The sequence below is a fragment of the Grammomys surdaster genome, unplaced genomic scaffold, assembly GCF_004785775.1.
Source record: "Grammomys surdaster isolate TR1022 unplaced genomic scaffold, NIH_TR_1.0 355, whole genome shotgun sequence".
Taxonomy (NCBI): domain Eukaryota; kingdom Metazoa; phylum Chordata; class Mammalia; order Rodentia; family Muridae; genus Grammomys; species Grammomys surdaster.
In genome coordinates this window covers 954,508-974,486 of record NW_021604774.1, presented here as the reverse complement: position 1 = coordinate 974,486, position 19,979 = coordinate 954,508, and the positions used below count along the sequence as shown (strand labels likewise).

General features: G+C 41.6%; 2 protein-coding genes and 1 pseudogene across 2 annotated transcripts in view; 2 read left to right on the top strand and 1 right to left on the bottom strand.

Annotated features, from left to right (window-relative positions):
- Positions 1-1,372: 1,372 nt before the first annotated feature.
- On the bottom strand, positions 1,373-2,314 carry LOC114631267 (vomeronasal type-1 receptor 4-like). The gene has a single exon (XM_028779570.1). The coding sequence runs from the start codon at positions 2,312-2,314 to the stop codon at positions 1,373-1,375; it is 942 nt and encodes a 313-aa protein (XP_028635403.1).
- A 4,330-nt stretch (positions 2,315-6,644) lies between these two features.
- LOC114631294 lies at positions 6,645-6,777 on the top strand (annotated as a pseudogene).
- A 6,290-nt stretch (positions 6,778-13,067) lies between these two features.
- The window catches only part of LOC114631289 (zinc finger protein 883-like), a 10,787-nt gene continuing 3,875 nt past the window's right edge, over positions 13,068-19,979 (top strand). Inside the window, exons 1-2 of the mRNA XM_028779589.1 lie at positions 13,068-13,147; positions 14,449-14,575. Coding sequence (XP_028635422.1) covers positions 13,121-13,147; positions 14,449-14,575 — 154 coding nt within the window. The 5' untranslated portion in view covers positions 13,068-13,120. The remainder of the gene's footprint in view (positions 13,148-14,448; positions 14,576-19,979) is intronic.

Here is a 19,979-nt window from a genome sequence, read left to right as displayed (position 1 = left end):
GGACAAGGACAAAGAGCAACCACATTTTTTGCCAAAATATCATCATAGTAGTCTCCAGCATTATTTCTTCTGAAATCTCTTGAGCTGAGCTGTCATTGTCCTCGCTGCACTCAGCATTTCTATAGTCCAAGTTCCTACAATGATTGCATGGTAAGGTCTGCTTATAGGGTTCAACTGCATTTTTTTCCAACAGATGAAACTTTTTTAAAATACCATATCACATTAACATATTTCTTCAATTATTCCTGGAATTTTGTCACTTACTATAAAATAGTTATGATCATCAAATACCCCTAATTCAATTTTAAGTGAAAAGCCAATCTTATTTTTTATAACAGGTGATTGAACAACTATCATCATCCAAGCTGCATGAATGTGGCTATTTGAAGGCCCAAAATTTTCACTATTATTTATTTTAATTTTTATTTATTTTATTTATTTACATTTTCCATGTTACCCTTCTTCCCAATTTTTCCAACATAAACTCCCTATCCTATTTTGCCTGTAGCCCTGATTCTATGAGAATGCTCCCCCACGCACCCATCCACCCCTGCCTTACTGCCCTAGCATTCCCCTATGCTGGGGCACTGAGCCATCACAGAACCAAGGGTCTCCCCTCCTATTGATGCCAGATAAGGACATCCTCTGCTACATATGCAACTAGAGCCATGGGCCCCTCTATGTGTATACTTTGGTTGGTGGTTTAGTCTCTAGGAGCTCTGGGGAGTCTGGTTGTCAACTATATTTCTGGCCCAAAGATCCAAATGATAGAATGTTCAGACCTATCCCAGCCTGATCGTGTTGCATAGTTTACCCTGGAGAAAGGCCTCATTCTCAAGTACAAATTTAGTCACAGTTAGTTTTGAGTGATGTAAGACCATTTTCATGGAAGCTTTTGAACAAATACAGTTAATTGATGGATAGCTTACAGTCTCAAAGGATTAGTCCATTTCCATCTGAGCATGGACTGTGGCTTCAGGCATGTAGTCCTAGGGCTGGACTACTACCTGATAGTTTATATCTTGAAGCACAAGCAGGGACCAGAGAGAAACCTGATTATTTTTTGGACTGTAACTGAGATTGTTAAAAAACACCATTTTTGTAGAAGATCATTTTAAACCATAGCCAATATAGACAGATGGCTTCAATGTTTCTGCTACTGTGATAGTCTCCATGGAAACAAAGAACAGCAACTGTTTCAGCACTCACATCATATACTATGAATTACACTTCCCCCAGGCTAAATTGCAAACTGTTTTGGAAGGAAACTGTAGATATTCTGTGTCTACTTTGAAAGTTCGTATTGAAAATGTGTTCACAGAAAGCAACCGAGTACAAGAAAGGGAAAGAGGGATGTAGACACTTATGGCTTTTAGTGTTCTCTGACTACACAAGCACAGTGTGCTGTCTTGTAAGAACAGGCACAGCAGAGCCTGAAAACAGAGATGTAGTGTCTGAGGAGCAGAAAGGGACAGAATACTGGAAAGCATGCACTCATGGCTAAATTTGCATTTGACAGCCACCTAAATGTTACATCTATCACAGACAGATAAAATGTCAGGACAACAGAGGTTACATAGAAGACCACAAAGGTACTCACTAGAGTGAGGATGCTTTGGGTGGCTCTGATCTCAAGGGATGACCTAGGTGACAGGGACCTGTGGATGTGTTTGACCCTCTGCTTGTGTTTGATCAGTATAAACACCATGGAGCCACTGGCCCACATCATCAGTCCCAAAAACATGATATCATTGAATGTCAATAACATTACATTAAGAATGTTGATGACTCTCCCAGGATAAGCAACAGCACAGTATTCAAATTCTTTTACACCAGTAACATTTCTTCCTCCCCATATGTCAGTCATGTATATAGGAATGAGGACATTTACCAACAGCTGGATTGACCAGCACAGGCCCAGGGAAGGACCAACAATCCTGGGGATTCTGACCTTGAGCTGTGCCCACTTGGAATTCCCAGGGCTGATGGTGATGAACTGAAAGACACTCAGCAGGGATGTGGAGCCAAGGGATACACCTCTGCCAACTCTATGAAAATAAAAGACAAGTCTACATGTAAAGTCATCTAGAAAATATGTCTGACCAAATGCACTCATTGTCTGAGGGATTCCTTTACAGAGAAGAAGCATGATGCTGGAACAGGTCAGATGTTTGACAATCAGGTCTGTGGGCTTTGTCCTGATCCTAGTGATGTTAGAAATGATAAAACAGCAAAGCAAGGTTGAATTCCCCAGAATTCCCAGTGCAGTCTGGGACAGGAAGAAGATTCCTGTGGCCAAGTCTCTGGAAGCCATACCATCATAGTCCTAGGTCAGTACATATAAAGTCCAGAGGATACTTGTTGAACAAATTGGATTATCTTCTTGATAGCATGATCATCACTGTACTGTCTAGAATTCACCACCTTATGTTTATAAGTTCACATATTAACTGTCTTTCTAGTTTGAAATTCCTAAATTTTAATGATTTCCTGCTGTTTTAATTACAGGTAATTAACACGGACATTATAGTAAAAGTTGAACTTTCTATTGCCATTCGTGAGAGTCTTAGTCAGGGGTTCTTTTCTGGCACAAAACATCAAGACCAAGAAGCTAATTGGGGAGAAATGGGGTTATTCTGTTTACACTTCCAAATTCTGTTCATCACCAAAGGAAGTCAGGACTGGAACTCACACAGGGCAGGAACCTGAAGGTAAGAGCTAATGCAGAGGCCATGAAGGGGTGCTGCTTACTGGCTTGCTTTTCCTGGCTTGCTCAGCTTGCTTTCTTATAGAACCCAGGAACACCAGGCCAGGGATAGCACTACCCACAATGCCTCTGCTTGTCACTAATTGAGAAAGTGCCTTACAGCAGGATCTCATGGAGACATTTCTTTTGGAGGGCGGGAATTTCAAGACAGAGTTTCTCTGTGTAGCCTTGGCTGCCCTGGAACTCACTCTGTAGACCAGGCTAGCCTCAAACTCAGAAATCCACCTGCCTCTGCCTCCCAAGTGCTGGGATTAAAGGCGTGCACCACCACCGCCCGCTCTGTTCTCTGTAATAACTCTAGCTTATATGTACATTAAGTGTTTTCATTTCTCAAATGCTTTACAATTAATGGCTGGTTTAATATCAACAAGTGCACTATTAAGAGGGTATAATACCGAAACCACACTCAGAACAGTGTCCTAATAAGTTTCCAATATCCCTGCAACTAGGAAAAGCAGACACCAGAAAGGACACTCTCTGTCTCCAGAGAAAATACTAACCACTAAGATGCTCTTGACATTTTATAGCTATCAGAGAGGGGAAGTCAGCTTCCTTTAAACATATGGCTCCTAATAAGCTGATTGAAATGCTTCAGTGGATGTCCATCCACCCAAGATCATATGGCCCATACAAATTGTGCTATATGAGTTAAAATCTTGAAAAGATACAAAGTTTATCAGTTAGGGAAGGGTTGATGAGGGAGTGGGGAAGTCATGAAAATGATGAAAACACATTACTAGAATTTCTCAAAGGTAAAACATGCCAATAAATAATAAATGCTAAAAACATAATAAATTTTGAGAATAAAAACAAAGAGTAATTAAAAAATAAAAAAAGAATATACAGACAACCAGATATCAAGGAAAAAAATTTGAATTTTCCTTGTCATTACAGTCACACATAAATCTAGTTACTTATGTCTCCAGTAAATAAATGTATTTATTTTATTTTTAAGTGTTTTCACAAATACATTCTAATCTTCTAATTTGTTAAACAGTAATTGAAATATAACTCTGTCACAGATAATTATGTCTACAAAAAAAAGAGAAATAGCAAAGTATTTATGAATGTGTTTAAAACAGTATCCAAGAAATGTATTTATTCCATAAGAGGATTGCTAGTGAGATGCTTAACCTTTTGTGTAATGAAATTAAAGCACATTAGATATGGTATAGAAATACTTAGCAACAGTAGCATCCCTTCTAGTCTGTGGGACATAAAGTTTAACAAGTAAATACTAAAGACATAGCACAGCAATGAGTACACAACACATAGCACAATTGACATCACTGTTTAATTTGAAAGCAATATCTGGGCAGAGAATTTTGAAAATGCCTCTTATCGTGGCACCTGGTAGGCAGAGGCCAGAGGATCCCTTTCGGTTTCAGGCTAATCTAGTCTACATAACAAGCTCCAGGACAGCCAGGAATACATAAAGAAAACCTATCTCATAAAAACAAACAAAAAAAAAGTAAGCTCTAGGGTTCATGGGCCTCTGTGTCTGGGGAAGTTGAAACAGCAGAATGTGAGTTCTGATGTTTGGGTAATGTGAGGTTGGAGTTATTCAGTTAGTCAAATATTATTGGACTTGGAATTTCCATATTGAAGCATCAGGATTACTGGTTGATCATCTTTTCATAGTCCCAATCATACAGGCCTCATACAAGGATATTAACTTCTCAGTATGCCACTCTGCACAGATATTTTCTGCAAATGGAAAGAAATAATTTGCATCTACATGAGAAACTGTGCAAATCATAATTTGAGTTGTAAGTATGAAGAGGTCACCAAACACATCTCAAATAACTCTTGCAACTCCCTAAATTCTGGAAGAGATTTTACCACCCATGTGAAAATAGTCTTAGGTTCCCAAGAAAAAAATAAGTGCACGTTTATTCTGAGAAATAATCACAAACAGTTTTAGCCATCAGGACCCCATAATACTGGAAACAATTATGCTGTCACTGTTTTTGGCAAAGAGCAACAAAAAATAATACTAGTAATAATAATAATCCAAAGTAGCATTTTCTCTGAAGCCTCTGTCAAATCATGTTGGATTCAAGTCTTGGGGTGAACCTCCTCACTCTGAGCATTCAACCTGTGCAGGCTTTTCCTGAAATAGGAGAATCATTTCAGAGAGCTGTACTCACACATCTTCCAGATGACCACCTGCCCTCTGCACACTGGTGACCTGATGGAGAGCAACTCACCTGTGCAGGAAGGATGCAGTTGGGATGCTGGCTACTAGATAGGACTCAGTGGCCAGTGGGACCTTCAACTCTCATACAGCTATGAAGTTAAGAGCAATCCCCAAGATGAAGGCTGATGTTTTCAGAGCTCAGGCCTCAAGAGGATGACGTGGTCATGTCACAGAAAGGAAAAATGACAATTTACCAAGGGAGTTGACATCTTCTCTAAAAAAAAACAAAACAAAACTTCTTCCCACTAATAAGAAAGGAAAACTTTTAACTGACTAGTGAGCATCACAGAGGGACTTTTTTCTCCTGTGGTGTCAGAAGCTGAGAATCCAGTTAGGAGAACCAGATAGAGTCTGCATTCTACGGAGTGTGTACTAAGGCCAGAGGATAGAGTTGCCAGTCCACTCTCCTGGGGGCTGCATCACTAGGAAAGAAAATAGCACTTACATTCTAAGAGACTGGAAGTGTTGATGGACCTCACAGCCATAGTTAATGCACCTTGAAGGCATTTCAGATTCAAAACTGTTATTCTTCTGTGTACTCAGCCTGCTTGTTAACTTGCCTTCAAGCAAACAGTATAACAACCAAACATACTTGCATTGGATTTCTGATGTCATCAGGTTTTACAGCCTAAGCTAAGGTATGGTTTCAACCTAAAATATGTAGTCTTCCATGCCTCTGATATGCAATTGCATTGTGCAGTGCAGGTGTGTGTGAATTTTATGGCAATAAATCCTAAAACAGCAAGTTGTTTGAAAGCAACCTTAGGAAACAAATACTCACCATAACTGTTGGAGGTTACATGGAAATAAATTGATTAATCTGTGTGCAGTGATGCTTGCCTGGGTCACTTAGGGGAGCAGTTGGATTCAGTTACTTAACCCTTTATAAAATGCTTTTAAATTTTTCTGCAAAATATCCCTCATTCCTTGCTGTGTCAAGCTTCCATGTTGTTCAATAAATGCAAACCAAAGACTTTTGTGAGGCATACACCGTGACAGAAACAGACAGAGACTAACAAATGCACAAGTCATCATTCATGTAGGAACAAACTCAGATTCACATGACAGACAGACAGACACAGGAAGAGAGAAGTAGCAAAATTTAAATCTGGGTTTACTCTTTGTTAAATACCCAAGGTAAGTGATTCTTAATTTCTTTTTCTTAATGTGACCTTGATACATTTTGGGTATTTAGGGGTTATTATACATTCAAACCAATACACTGTGATTCTTTGCTGCCTGTCTTTTTAAAATTTAACTGACAACTGTTCCATAGGAACCTTACAAAATTCACTTGTCACTATATGTGGTTGCACAAGCCTTGAATCTCAGCACTCAGGATGTAGATGCAAGTGGATTTCTATGAGTTGGGGGACAGCCTGGTCTACGGAGCAAGTTCTAGAACAGCCAGACTGTAAATAAATTAATGGGTTTTTTTTAAATCACTTTTCAACCAGGCAGGGGGCAATGACTTGAATCTAAAGTGTATAAGTAAAAAAATAAAATTTAATTTAAATACATCACTTTTCACAAAGGAGATGGCTCTGTTCATTAAGTGTTTGCTACGTAATCATGATGATATGAGTTGGAATCTCCAACACACACACACACACACGGAGGGGGGCTGGGGAAAAGGAGAGAGACTTGGTAGAGGACTATGAATACAATATGAAGTCATCCCTCTGGCACTGGGCAAAGAGACACCTTGTTAGTAGTGTTCTTATATCATTCAGGGCCAGAGCACATGGCAGTCTGTTGTTCATCCTAGCTTGATGTCTTGCCCAACCTATCTTATGCCTAGGACTCATAAAAATCAAATCTAATCAAACCCTGACAGTGTAGAAGGAAGAAAACAGAGAACTGTGGCCTCACATGCCACCCACAGACCTGTTCTCCAGACCATGACACAAGTAGGCCATTAGACACCCACTTGCTATCATGGATGGAGGATATAATTCAGGGCTCCCCAGCTGCATGGCCAGCCTGCAGCTGAAGCCATTATCATGTACGAGCATCTGGTGGTCAACTAGGAGAGAAAGAGAAGTGGAACAGCTTGAGCATTATGAAGAGAGATGGAGCTGGAGAGTCACAGGTGGAGAGGAGGAGCCTGTGGTGAGTGACTAGCCCCAACACCTGGGGCCATACTGTGGTCTCAGCCTAAGCTTCCAATGAGGGCTCTGTCTGATTCCATACCTACGCAGTGGCGGGAGTCGGTGTCCATGTTCTTGGCTCATATTAATAGTAGAGATCATAGGGATGACCCTGGTTATGGCATTTGTCAGGGACCATGTGGATATCCAGGGACTAAGAATAACTGGTCATGCCTCTCACCGAATGTACTCTGGAGAGTTAATCCCATCTTTCACTAGTGGCAGCACTCTGGAGAGCAGGCCCTGTGCCTTGCCCAGGCAGCACAGTAGAACTGGCCTTGGTGGCTGGGGTAGGTGAGCATCCCTAGGGTGAACATGGGAGAGTTGACCCCACCACTTGTTTCCCACGTGGTGGTAAAGGCACAGAGGACATGCCCCACTATCAAGTCCTCACCACCTCCAGCAGTTGGGAAAGCTGCCTACAGTGTCATGAATTAAGGAGGGCTAGCCCTGACCCTCAACAACTGCAGCACTCTGGAATGTGTGTCCTGCCTGTATCTTGCCTGAACAACACAGCAAAGCTGACCCCAGGTGAGTCAGTCCACTCTCTGGCATGAGGTGGTGTGGGGATGGGGTTGATATCATTCTTCAACTCACCCCTTACCACCTGCAGCAGTCTGAAGAACTAGCCCTGAGGTCAAGAGAGTGTGTGAGCTGCCCCAGCTCCTCACAGTCTATTGCACTTGGGAGAGTAGGCTCTGCACCTTGACTGGGCATAGGAGCTGGCTCTGGAGACATAGGTGCAGGTGAATCACCCTGAGAGAATGAGAGCAGGAGAATTGGCCCTGCCTCCTGCCAAGGGCTGCCTTGGGTAGCCTAGCCAGAGCACTTCTGAAAAGTTCATGCTAGTGGTGCAGATAAAAGCTAGTGGGCTGACCAGTTCAGCTACTACCCAGGCCCAGATCCAGGGCTCTGAATTGGTCCATCCCAAAAACTCTAACATCAGCTAGTGATTGGGATTTGTGGATGGGCCAATCCTGCTGTTCCAAAGATGTGAATCTTCATGACACCAGACAACAGGATAATCGAGAGGCTTCCTGATGAGGATCCGATATTGACCAACTCACAGGAGCCAGAGATCTTAAACCAAACCAATAACTCATTGCAAAGAATATATGGACAGAGGAATATACAGTTGTTCAAACTGTGACATACTACAGCTTCAACAATGTGATGTTTTCTATGCTTAGTTTTGTTGTTGTTTGTTTGCTTGCTTGCTTGCTTCCTTCGTTTTATTTTGGCAGGGAGGCTGCAAGGGCAAAGGGTGGATATGAGGGGACAGAGAGGTGAGCAGGACTGGGATGCATGATGTGAAATTCACAAAAAAATCAGTAAATATATGTATACTGATATACATATATATCAGTAATATATATGTATATATATTGATATACATATATATCAGTAATATATATACATATATACATATATATGTGTATATATATATGAAGTTAGCCATTAGATGGAAAACTGAATTACATACTATTTCCTTAAATAAAAGGTCTGACAAGAGCTGATCATTTCTGCTGTGTCCTGTGCTCAATATCAGGAGGGTAGGCTGTAAACTCCATCATGGAACAAGTAAATGATATGTGAATGCATGGTTAGACAGTCAATATGAGGAGTAGAAACTGACAATATCATTAATTTATTCATTAACTTTTCTTCTCATTTGTTATTATTTTTTTACACCCTGACCACAGTTTCCCCTTCCTCCTCTTCTCCCAGTCCCTCCCTACCACCTACACTCTGTCTCCTCCCCTCCCCACACCCTAAATACCATCCAATCCTACCTTTCACTTTAGAAGAGGACAGGCCTCCCACAGATATCACTAAACATGGCATCTCAAGTTGCAGTAAGACTAGGTACCTCCTCTCATAGTAACGCTGGATGAAGCACCCCACTATGAGGAAGAGTCCCTAAATCAGGCAAAGGAGTCAGAGACAATCCTTGTTCCCACTATTAGGAGTTCCACAAGAAGACCGAGTTACACATATACGCAGAGGGCCTATGTCAGTCCCACACAGGCTCTCTGGTTGTTGGTTCAGTCTCTGTGAATCCCTATGAGCTCATGTTGGTTGATTCTGTGGGGCTTCTGTGGTGTCCTTGAACCCTCTGGCTCCTACAATCCTTCCTCCTCCACTTCCACAGGATTCCCCAAGCTCTGCCTAATGTTTGGCTGTGGGTCTCTGCATCTTTTTCCATTCATTGCTAGGTGAAGCCTTTATGATGACAACTGGGCTAGACATGATTCTATGAGTATAGTAAAAGATCATTTGAAATCTTTTCAACTGTGTGTGTGTGTGTGTGTGTGTGTGTGTGAGAGAGAGAGAGAGAGAGAGAGAGAGAGAGAGAGAGAGAGAGAGAGGGGGGGGGGGGGGAGGGAGGAGGGGCGGGAGGGAGGGAGGGCGGGGGGGGGGGAGGGAGGGAGGAAGGGAGAATCATGTTTGGTTCTATCCTAGGTCTCTGGGATATCCACCCTTTGGTCCTGGCCCTCCAGGTAGTGTCAGGGATGGGCTTCCTCTCATAGCATAGGACTCAAGCTAGGCCAGTCATTGGCTGGGCTCTCCCACAATTTTTGTGACACCTTTGCCCCAGCATATCTTGTAGAACAAAACATATTGCAGGTCGAAGGTTTTGTGACTGGGTTGGTGTCTCAATTCCTCCACTGGAAGTCTTGACTAGTTACAGAAGATGGCTGCTTCAGGCATTGTATCCGCCATTGCTAGGAGTCTTAGCTAGGGTGACCATTGTAGATTCCTGGGAGTTTCCGTTGCATTAGGTTTCTAGCTCATCCCCAAGATGCCCCCCAATTTTAGCTGTCTCTCAGTGCTCTCCTCCTCTATCCTACCCCTGCCACCTGATCCCTCCCATTCTCATTCCCCCCAGTACACCCCCAATACCTGTTCTATTTCCTCTTCACAGTGAGATTCATGTGGTCCCCTTTGAGCTCTCCTTATTACTTAGCTTCTCTGGGTCTGTGGATTGTAGCATGGTTATCCTTACTTTACAACTAATATCCACTTATAAATGAGTACATACCATGTTTATCTTTCAGGGTCGGCCTACCTCACTAAGGATGATTTTTTTTTTTTAGTTCCATCCATTTAACTGCAAATCTCATGTTACTGTTTCAAACAGCTGAATAATACTCCATTGTGTAAATGAACCACGTTTTCTTTATCCACTCTTCCCTCAAAGGACATATAGGTTGTTTTCTATTTCTCTCTATTACAAATAAAGTTGCTATGAATATACTTGAGCAACTGTCCTAGTGGTAGGATGGAGGGTCCTTTGGGTATATGCCTATGAGTAGTATAGCTGGGTTTTGTTCCCTCTAATTTTTTTGAAGAAAAAGCTATGCAAGGCTGGAAGTGTAGGAGATGGCAAGCTGCATCTGGTACTTCATAGAGGTATGTGTGAGAAAACAGAGTTTAGACTTGGGATTCAGATAGGGATGCTGACTATACAAGCATCTCTATCTGCAACTTATCCTGGAGCCCAGGAATTCTAACATGTGTGTGTGTGTGTGTGTGTGTGTGTGTGTGTGTGTGTGTGTGTGTATGTGTGTGTGTTAATGAAGTGACCATTTTTGTTGTTATAAAGTACATATAACTTAAACTTCAGCACTATAGTCATTTAGAGTATATGATTAAACAAGGCATGGTGTGGCACATCTGCAGTCCTAGCACCTGCAAGTAGAAACAGAAAGATGAGTTCAATGTTATCCTTGGCTATACAGCAAATTCAAGGGTAGCCTGGATTACATAAGACCTTGTCTCAAAATAAAATAAAAATAAGCTGGTCATGGATGGCCCACACCTTTAATCCTAGCAGAGGCTGGAAAGAAAGGCGTGCACCACCATAACTGGGTCTGTTTTTTATATTTAATGTAAATGATGTCAGACAACATGCAGCACTTTGCATCAGGCTTCCTTCACAAATATGCAACATACTTATGAGGCTCATCTATATTGTAGCTTATATTAATATTTCACTCCTTCCCATCAGAACTCCTTCTCATATTTAAATGCTATTTCTTATTTCCCTTTTTATGGTATTTTTAAAGAGTTTCAAGGGTATTTAGTCTATTTTAATATAATTTCACTTTTAAATAGCATATCTCTCTTATATTTTATTTATCTCTTATTCTTTACTTCCTCTTTAAAAGGTGATTTAGCGAATACATAACCTGTGCAAGGTACCAGGTCTCCAGTAAAACACACACACACACACACACCATCCTACGAAACCTTTCTTTGATGAGGCTCTTGAAATCAACTTAGAAAAAGCACTCCCTTAGAAGTGCTTTTTCTGAGGTCCCTTGTGTCTGGAGATGAGCTGCTCTCTCCCCTAGTTCTGTGATGAGGAAGGTGTCAAGTCCCAGAGAAACAAGAGGCTAGCTATGGTACCCCATAAGAATACCAGTGTCTGCTTGGCTTCTAAGCTCACCCAGTACCTGTTGTTCCTCTAGGCACTTCTCATTCTGCTCTCTACCCTAACCCTCTCTAACCCAGGGACTTCCCTTCCATTCCCCCAATTTCTCTTTCCTCAGCCACAGGATCTCTTGGCTCACTCTTGGCTCTCTTGGTCAGCTTGCCCCCACCCCCTCTCTCTGTCTCCATCTCTGTCTCTGTCTCTTCACTTCTCTTGAATTCCCTCTCCCTTGGTCAGTCTGGACCTTTCCAGATGCCTCTGTCTGTACTCTCACTCATATCTACAGCAAAAGCCTTCTCTTCAACCATACCTTGGAGCTATCATGTCTTCGTTTTCATTCAGAAGGAAAAGCAAAACAGCCTGAGCGTGAAGTCACGTGTCCTTAAGAACAGCTATAAAATGAACATTTCCAATAAACGTTACTACGGTTTCTCCTGTGATATAAAAATTTCTGTAACGTGCCCAGAGTGATGGCCCACACCTTTAATCTCAGCACTCCAGAGGCATGAGTATCTCTATGAGTTAGAGACCAGCCTAGTTTATATACTGAGTTCCAGGCTAGCCAGGCTTATGAAGTGACAACTTGTCTCAAAACAAAGAAACAAATAATACATTAATAAGTTCATGGATCAAAAAAGAAAAATTCAGCCATGGAAAGCTCATGATTGGGGGGGAAGCTCAGTCAGGAACTCTCGCCACTGCCTCACCTTGCCCTCCCCACCCCGACAGCTCCTGCTAAATGTTGTGAATACCTGAATTGATGATGTCTCTATGTGATGTTGTTTGTTCTTTCCCGAAGTTTTCCCTGAGATGACATTGCTCTTCCTGGGGTCTTCCCCATTGGAGCCTACAGCTGGCTGTCTTGTTCGGTTTTTTACTGGATATTTTCAACTCCTAATTTGATGTTTTGGTATTTCTTTCTTCACATTTATTCTTCAATTTGGATTACTCTATACTTAATTCACTCATTCTAAATGCAAAGTGGCTTACAAAATCTCTCAAAACAGGTTTGTAAAGATTTTCCTGTCTGCTATTTTAACTTCCTAAATTTGCCCTAATTATCTCTATTTAAAACATGCCACAGTGTGTCAAATATCTTTCCATAAGCAGCAACATATTCCTTTGCTAAGCATGGTCAGAGATGTGCCAGCATAGCATCTGGAGTGTTTTCCTCTATGAGTACATATAGATTCCCCCAAATAAAAACCCCAATCTTCCTTTACTACAGAAATAGTCTGAAACAAATAAAGATCCTTCTGAGGATGGATTATAGATTGATGTTGTTTCAAGCCTGAGCAATAGGAACTACATTACCCACAATGCCAAGAGTAGAGTAGCAAACAGCGGAGCCAAAGAGGGCAGTTTCTGCCGACAGACACTGGGCGGGACTTCCTGCATTGCGTCCTGTCCATGGTTTAACTTCCCATGGCTTGGTATTTGGAGGATTCTGAGCTTTAGGATCGCCACCCCAGGTAAGAGAGGGAGCAGGCGCAGAGTGACGGCCGAGGAGACCGTCGGCAGCGGCGGTGGCTGTGCTCTGGCCGCTGCGTCTTCAACAGAGCCGGATGGCGACGCTGAAGCACCCGGCTCAGGTGAGTGCTGCACGCTAGGCGTTCCCCCCGCCCTAGACACTTGAGTCTCATAGCCCATTGAGGACTCCTGCTCAACTCATGTCCTTGTGGAAGACTTAATCCCTGTGTCCAGAACAGTGCCAAGCCCGTAGGTGGAGTCCGCATTTCTCATAACTAGTGTGATGAGGCATGGAAGAGTGGGACCAAGAGGAGAGTGATTGATTGGTGTGGGCAATATCATGTTTGGCCACTTGAACCTGGACCATTCTAGCCTAAAACTGGCAAGGTGATGTGTATTACCTGTGTCCTGACTACCTAGGAGCCAGAGGACAGAATGGAAGATAAATATGGCCAGAGGCTATTCAAAATATTCCAAAAGCTGACCAGAGTTAGAGCGGGCTGGAAGAGAATAATACGGAGCCTCAGGAGAGTTAAGCTTTGTGCACCATCCCACAGCTGATATGACTCAGCATTATGTACTAAGGTTTGGAGATAATTAGATATAAAATGTCATGAAGATCTGGGACTGGACAGGGGTCACAGGGGTCACGTTTCTGAGCCCATGAAACCTTATTATGGTCCTTGATTCTTACAAGTTTCTGCCCACAGACTCCCAGATCTGCAGAAACGCGTATGGTCTGTACACAGGTGAGAGTAGAGTGTTCTAGGAAGCTCACCAGTGTGGCCACACTTCTTGTCTCACGTTAGTAGTAGAATTCATTTTTGTTGGGGTTCTTAAGAGTGGAATGTAAAATTTCTCATGGAGGTGTACCCCGGTAGTCTCAACACTTGAGTCTCTGCTTCTGTCCACAAGCAGGGAAACCATTGCAGTAGGACTCCCTGACTTGGTTTGTGAGCAGAGAAGCAGCTGTAATGGGGTCCCTTGCCTTAGTTCATGAATAACTGTGGGCTGGCTGGGATAAAAGTGGGTACCCTAATTTCTGCTCTCTGTGGTATAACGGATACAGAGAGACCTACCACATGTAAGGGAAATGGGCTATATTTCAAAGGAATCAAAAATTACCTGTTGCTTTGAGCAAAAATCCATTAAAAAAAAAACGCACACTGTGGTTTTTATGTTCCATCTTCTCATGTCCTAAAGGCCCATGGCCTCAAAAGAAGTCTTGATGACCCTATATTGTCAGTCAGGTCTAAGATGCGTAGCTACTCCTTATCCTTCTGTGGATGCAGGGGAGGATATAGTGATCTGGGAATAGAGTGACAGGTATTAGCCTCCATGTGTCAAGGAAGGACGTGTGAGTGAGTAAACTGGGAATCCTAAAGGAAGTTGGTCATTGAGTGACTTGTCTTCATTACAACAGGGCTGTGTGACCTTTGAGGACGTGGCTGTTTACTTCTCCCAGGAAGAGTGGGAGCTCCTGGATGAATCTCAGAGACTAATGTATCTTGATGTGATGCTGGAGAATTTTACCCTTGTGACTTCACTGGGTAAGGAAGGCCCTTGTACTCACCCATGTGTCTTGGTTCCTATCTGTCTCTTTCTGCCAGAACCAGCTCCGTCCTTTTCACAGCCAAACCACAGGCCTTATTGACTTCCCTACTTTCTTGGCAGGTGTGCAGTTTTAGATGGTGAGCCCTTCTGCTCCAGCTACCATGCATGCCTCCACTCTGCCATCATGGACTCTTATCCCTCTGGCTGAGTTGTGTGCACTGCCCTAAGCAGCCCTAACACATGCCGCCCCAGAGCATTCATCAAAATGCCTAGGTGGCGGAACCCCTGCAATCCAGGTAATAGGTCTGTCTTAGTTTGATAAAGTACCCTGACAAAAGCAGCGTGAAGGATAAACAGTTTATTTAGACTCAACAGTTCCAGGTTACAGTCTATCCTGACAGAGAAGTCATAGCAGCAAGAGTTAGAGGAAACTGGCCACATCCATCACATCCACAGTCAAAAGCAGAGAACAATGACTTAATGCATGCCATTGCTCCGCTCACTTTCTCATCTGTAGTCAGTCCAAGATTCTAAGCCCAAGGAATGGTGCCACCCATAGTGGGCATGTCTCAATATAATCAAGACATTCCCCCACAGGTATGCCAGGAGATCCATCTCCCAGCTCATTCAAAATTGTGTCAAAATGACAGTTAACAATAACCACAGCTTCTAAACTGAAATTGCTCCTTCTTTTGGGCAGATGGCCATGTTCATATCCATAATTCCTTTTTCTCCAAGTTCTGCCCCCTTCTAGCTGGTGTCTGATAACTGCCTCTTTTAGGAATTCTGTATGCTGTGATGGTTGGTGCTTATATGGACTGTGGATTGTGGACTGTTTGTATAAGACCTTTTATCTAGGCTTCTTTAAAATACTGATCATTTTGTTCCAATCACTCATCTGTCTTGTCCTTCTTTGAGGCTTACATTACCCATTTCTTACATAATTGAACAACTGGGGGTGTGGGGAATGTCCTGATTTCTTTCACAAGGTAGGTATGTTGAGATGGTCTCAACAGTGGCCTGCTTCTTATGAGTAACAGCTGATACAGGGTATGACATTAGGAATGTCAGATTAAACCTAGAATTGGCAGTGTATCTAGCAGTATTATGATGTAAGTATGTTGTATGAAACTTTTCCTGCTTGCAGTTTGAGATGTGAGCCCTCCTGCTCCAGCCACCATGCCTCCACTCTGCCATCATGGATACCTATCCCTCTGGAACTGTAGTAAATCCTTCCTTCTCGAAGTTGCCTCGGTTTTATCACAGCAATGGAAAGTAACTTATACACTAACCAAAAAGAAAGTAATGAGATCTAGGTTTTTATAACGTCTCTGTCTTCCCAACTAGCAACTGGACTCCAGTAATTCAGTGTGTCTAGCGGGAGTTCAAGTAGATCACACAAGTTAAAAGACTGCTCCCAGTTAAGTACAGGTTTTTAAGTATTCTTTGGTGTCTAGTAATATTTCCCTATTCATTTCTGATTTTGTTCATTTGGGTCCTCTCTTTCTTTTGACAGTTGGGTCAAGGTCTGTGATTCTATGTCTTTATTTCTGTTTCATTAGTTTCTTTCTTCGTATTATTTTTGGCCATCGATTAGATCTTGGTTTGTAATATTCTTGCTTTTCCAGATTCTTAAGTTACCTGCATTAAGTCATTTATTCGTGTTCTTTTTTACTTTTTTTTTTTTTTAATGTAGGCACTTAGAGCTATACACTTTCTTCATAGGACAGTTTTTAATGTGTCTCAGAGGGTTTTTTGTATTGTGTTTTTATTTTCATTTAGTTCTGGGATTTTTTTTTTTTTTACTTTGGCTTGCCCATCATCTAATAGGGCATTTAATCTCATTGAATTTGTGCACTTAATGGAGATTTGTTTACTGTCAGTTTTAGGTTTTGTTGCTTTATGATTACATAGGACATGTGGAGTTGTTTCTTCTTTCTACTTTTCTGAAACTGTTAAGACAGTCTCTTAGACTATAGGATATAGTCTATATTAGAGAAGCTTTCATGGGCTGCTGAGTAGAATATGTATATTCTTTTGTGCTTGGAGAAAATATCCTATGGATGTCTATTAAGTCCATTTGATGTATGACGTCACTTAATGCTGATGTTTCTCTGATTATTTTTTTATCCAAATAACTTGTCTATGGAGAAAGTGGGCTATCAAAACTGCCTACTGGCAGTTGGTAGGTGCTTATCTGTGTCTTTAATTCTAGTAATTCACTTTGTATGAAACGGCATATACCAGAGTTTGCTACATACATGTTTAGGAAAGTAATGTCTTCCTGGTTAATTGTTCCTAGATTAGAATGAAGTGTCCTTCTTTATCACTTTAGGTTAGTTTTAGTTTTGAATCTGTTTGTCAGAGATTTCTAGAGCAACACCTACTTGCTTCCTGGTCCCATTTAATTGGAGTACATTTTTCCATCCTTTCACTTGAAGGTGCCTATCTTTAAAAACTGAGATGAGTTCATTGTAGACAACAGAAAGACAGATGATTTGTTGTTGTTGTTGTTGTTCTGTTCAGCCAGCTTGTGTCTTTTGATTGGAGAATTAAAGCCATTAATATTTAAAGTTATTGAAATCTGTGCATTGATTGAAGTCATTGTATGGCTATTTGTTGTCTGTGTCTCTTGGTATTGATTATTCTACTTTCCATTCCAAAGTATTGTGTCTTATATGCTGTTTAGGATTGAGCTGCTGTATATGAATTCCTTTAGCCTGTTTGTATTATGGAAAGTTTTTCTTTCTCCTTCAATCATGGAAGATAGTTGGCCGTCATGGACTTAGAATCTGGAGTGCATTGCTCTGAGCTCTTCTGGATTTCACAATCTCCCTTGAGAAATCAGCTGTTCTGATGGCCTTTCCTTTGTATGTGGCTTGGTGTGTTTTCTAATAGCTTTCACTGGTCTTTCTTTGTTTTACATATTAAATGTTTTAACTATTAAATGTCATTGGAAGGTTTTTTTCAAGGTGTGTCCATTTGATGTTCTGTGTGCATTTTCTATCTATATGACTGTCTTTCCTGAGTTTAAGAAAGTTTCTCTACGGTATTGTTGAAGGTCGTGTCTATGACATTGACTACTAGGAATTCCTCTCCTGAACTTCCTACATATCCCTTCCCCATTCTTTTAATTTTTTTCCCTTAATCTTTATTTGTGTGCTTTAACTCTTCAAGACTTGATATTCTAGCTTCTACTTCATCCGTTCTGTTTATAAGGCTTTCCATTGAGTTGTCTAGTGGACTTGTTGAATTATCTTTAAGACCTGATATTCTGTCTTCTGTTTGGTCTGTTGTATGCATAAGGTTTTTAGTAGTCTTCTAGTTGGTTGCTGAGCTTTTCAATTCTGTCCTTATTCCAGCTTAAGTGTTCTGTCTCTTTGATGAACTCAGATTTCAAATCTGAATTTCATTCAGCCACGTACCTGAATTTTGGGGGGCATCACTCGGGGGTCTATTATTATCCTCTTGAAGTTCTGTTAGGTGTCTGTTCATGATTTTGTTAAACTCCTTGAAACCTTTGATAAAGTTTATGGTTTTGGTTTGGTTTGGTTTGGTTTGGTTTGTTTCTTTGTTTGTTTGTTAGATAGGGTCTTACTATGTAACTAACTGTCCTGGAATTCAGTATATAGATCAGGGTGACCTCAAACTCTAACTGATGTGCCACCACACCTGATTATAATTATCTTCTTCGAGTCTGTATCCTGGGATTCATCTAGTTAGTTCTCATTAGGAAACATTTTTATCAAAGTATACATTTACATATGTGCGTGTATGCATGTGTACAAATATAATCATAGTATTTTTTCTACCATTTTTTATTTTTAATATTCTTCTTTTCTGTACATCTCTGTTTATATTTCTGTTTGTTAAATTTGAGCTTTTAACTTCCTGAACCTTTGGTTTTTTAGTTTCCATTTTATGTGTGTGTGTGTGTGTGTGTGTGTGTGTGTGTGTGTGTGTGTGTACTCATGGGCACACACATCAGATAAGCGTGAAAAGTAAGGAAGGACTAGAGTCTGCACCTTTTGAGTTGATGCTTGCTTGGTGAGTTCCTCATGGTAGGAATAGTCTGTTATAAAATGGCAAACTCTCTTTCTAAGATGTTCTGCTTACCCATATTGTTCTTGGACTCTATATCTGGGAGAACAGTGATAACTTTAGTTTTATTTTCTGAATTCTTTGTTTTGTGATTAACTTGGTAGGCATGTCAACTAGGGGTCTAGTACCCACTTTATCATCATCTATAAAGGTAAAGAATGTGTTATGAAGTCAATCGAGAAGGCATTCTGTGTTACCCTTCACTGCCTGCCTGTTCAATATCAGCCTTAGTCATTTTAAATTATACTGAGGGACGCCTCAATCTGTTTCTTCTGGAGCTTTCTTCTCCCATCAACTAGCCAGGAGCCCTGAGGATTCTTGTAGCCCGTTCTACTCTTACTATATGGTCCCCAGGACCAAGCAGGTCCAGAGACATACAAGTTGCCTGCAGTCCTTAGACCCAAAGATTCATTAAGAATGTATAACACTCACCATACACTATGACCTGTTGCAGTTTTAAGGTTCTGAACAGTACAAAACCAAGTGCCTACCAAAGACAGCCATGCCGGAGTTCAAAAGGGCAGTCAGGCAGCACTGTTGATCAATACTCCAGGCAATAACTACAGAGTAATCCAGGGAACAGCCTCTGCTCCACCATTTGAGTGGCCCAGCTTGCTTTTGCACTTTCCTTAATATGCACCATGGGTTTTAATTTCTAGAGATGACTGAATGGCAGCATGGAGAGGTGAATGCTATTGTAAACGGGACTTATTTCCAAAATTTATGAGAGGAGGATATTTATGCATCATTCAGGGTGGCATGAGGAAACAGCAGGTGCTGAGGATGCAGCTGCAAGAAAGAGATTAATTAAAGGGAAGGAAACATGTACATGATCATGTGCAGGTGCCTCTGAGGGGCAGAAGAGAGAATTGCATCTCCTAGAGCCAGAGTGGCTGTGGATGATGGGAACCAAACTTGGGTCTTCTGGAAGAGGAGTGCTCACTCTTAACCACTGAGACACCTCTCCATTCTCAGGATTTGGCCTTCTCATCTAGAATATGATCAGGATAGACAAGGGAGAGGAATCTATTCTTGAAAACATGTTTTGCAGTGTGGAATCTGAACTATTCTAACAACAACTAAACTGCATATTCATAGTTAAGTTTTAGTCCATCTATTAAGAGTTAGCCTCCTATCCCATGCTATGAAGAAATAAAAAGGTTAGGAGGGAGGAAGAGTGGGGAGGGAGGGAGGGAAGGAGAAAGGAAGGGAGGAAGGGAAGGAGGGAGGGAGGAAAGAGAGGGGGGAGAGAGAAGGAAGGAAGGAAGGAAGGAAGGAAGGAAGGAAGGAAGGAAGGAA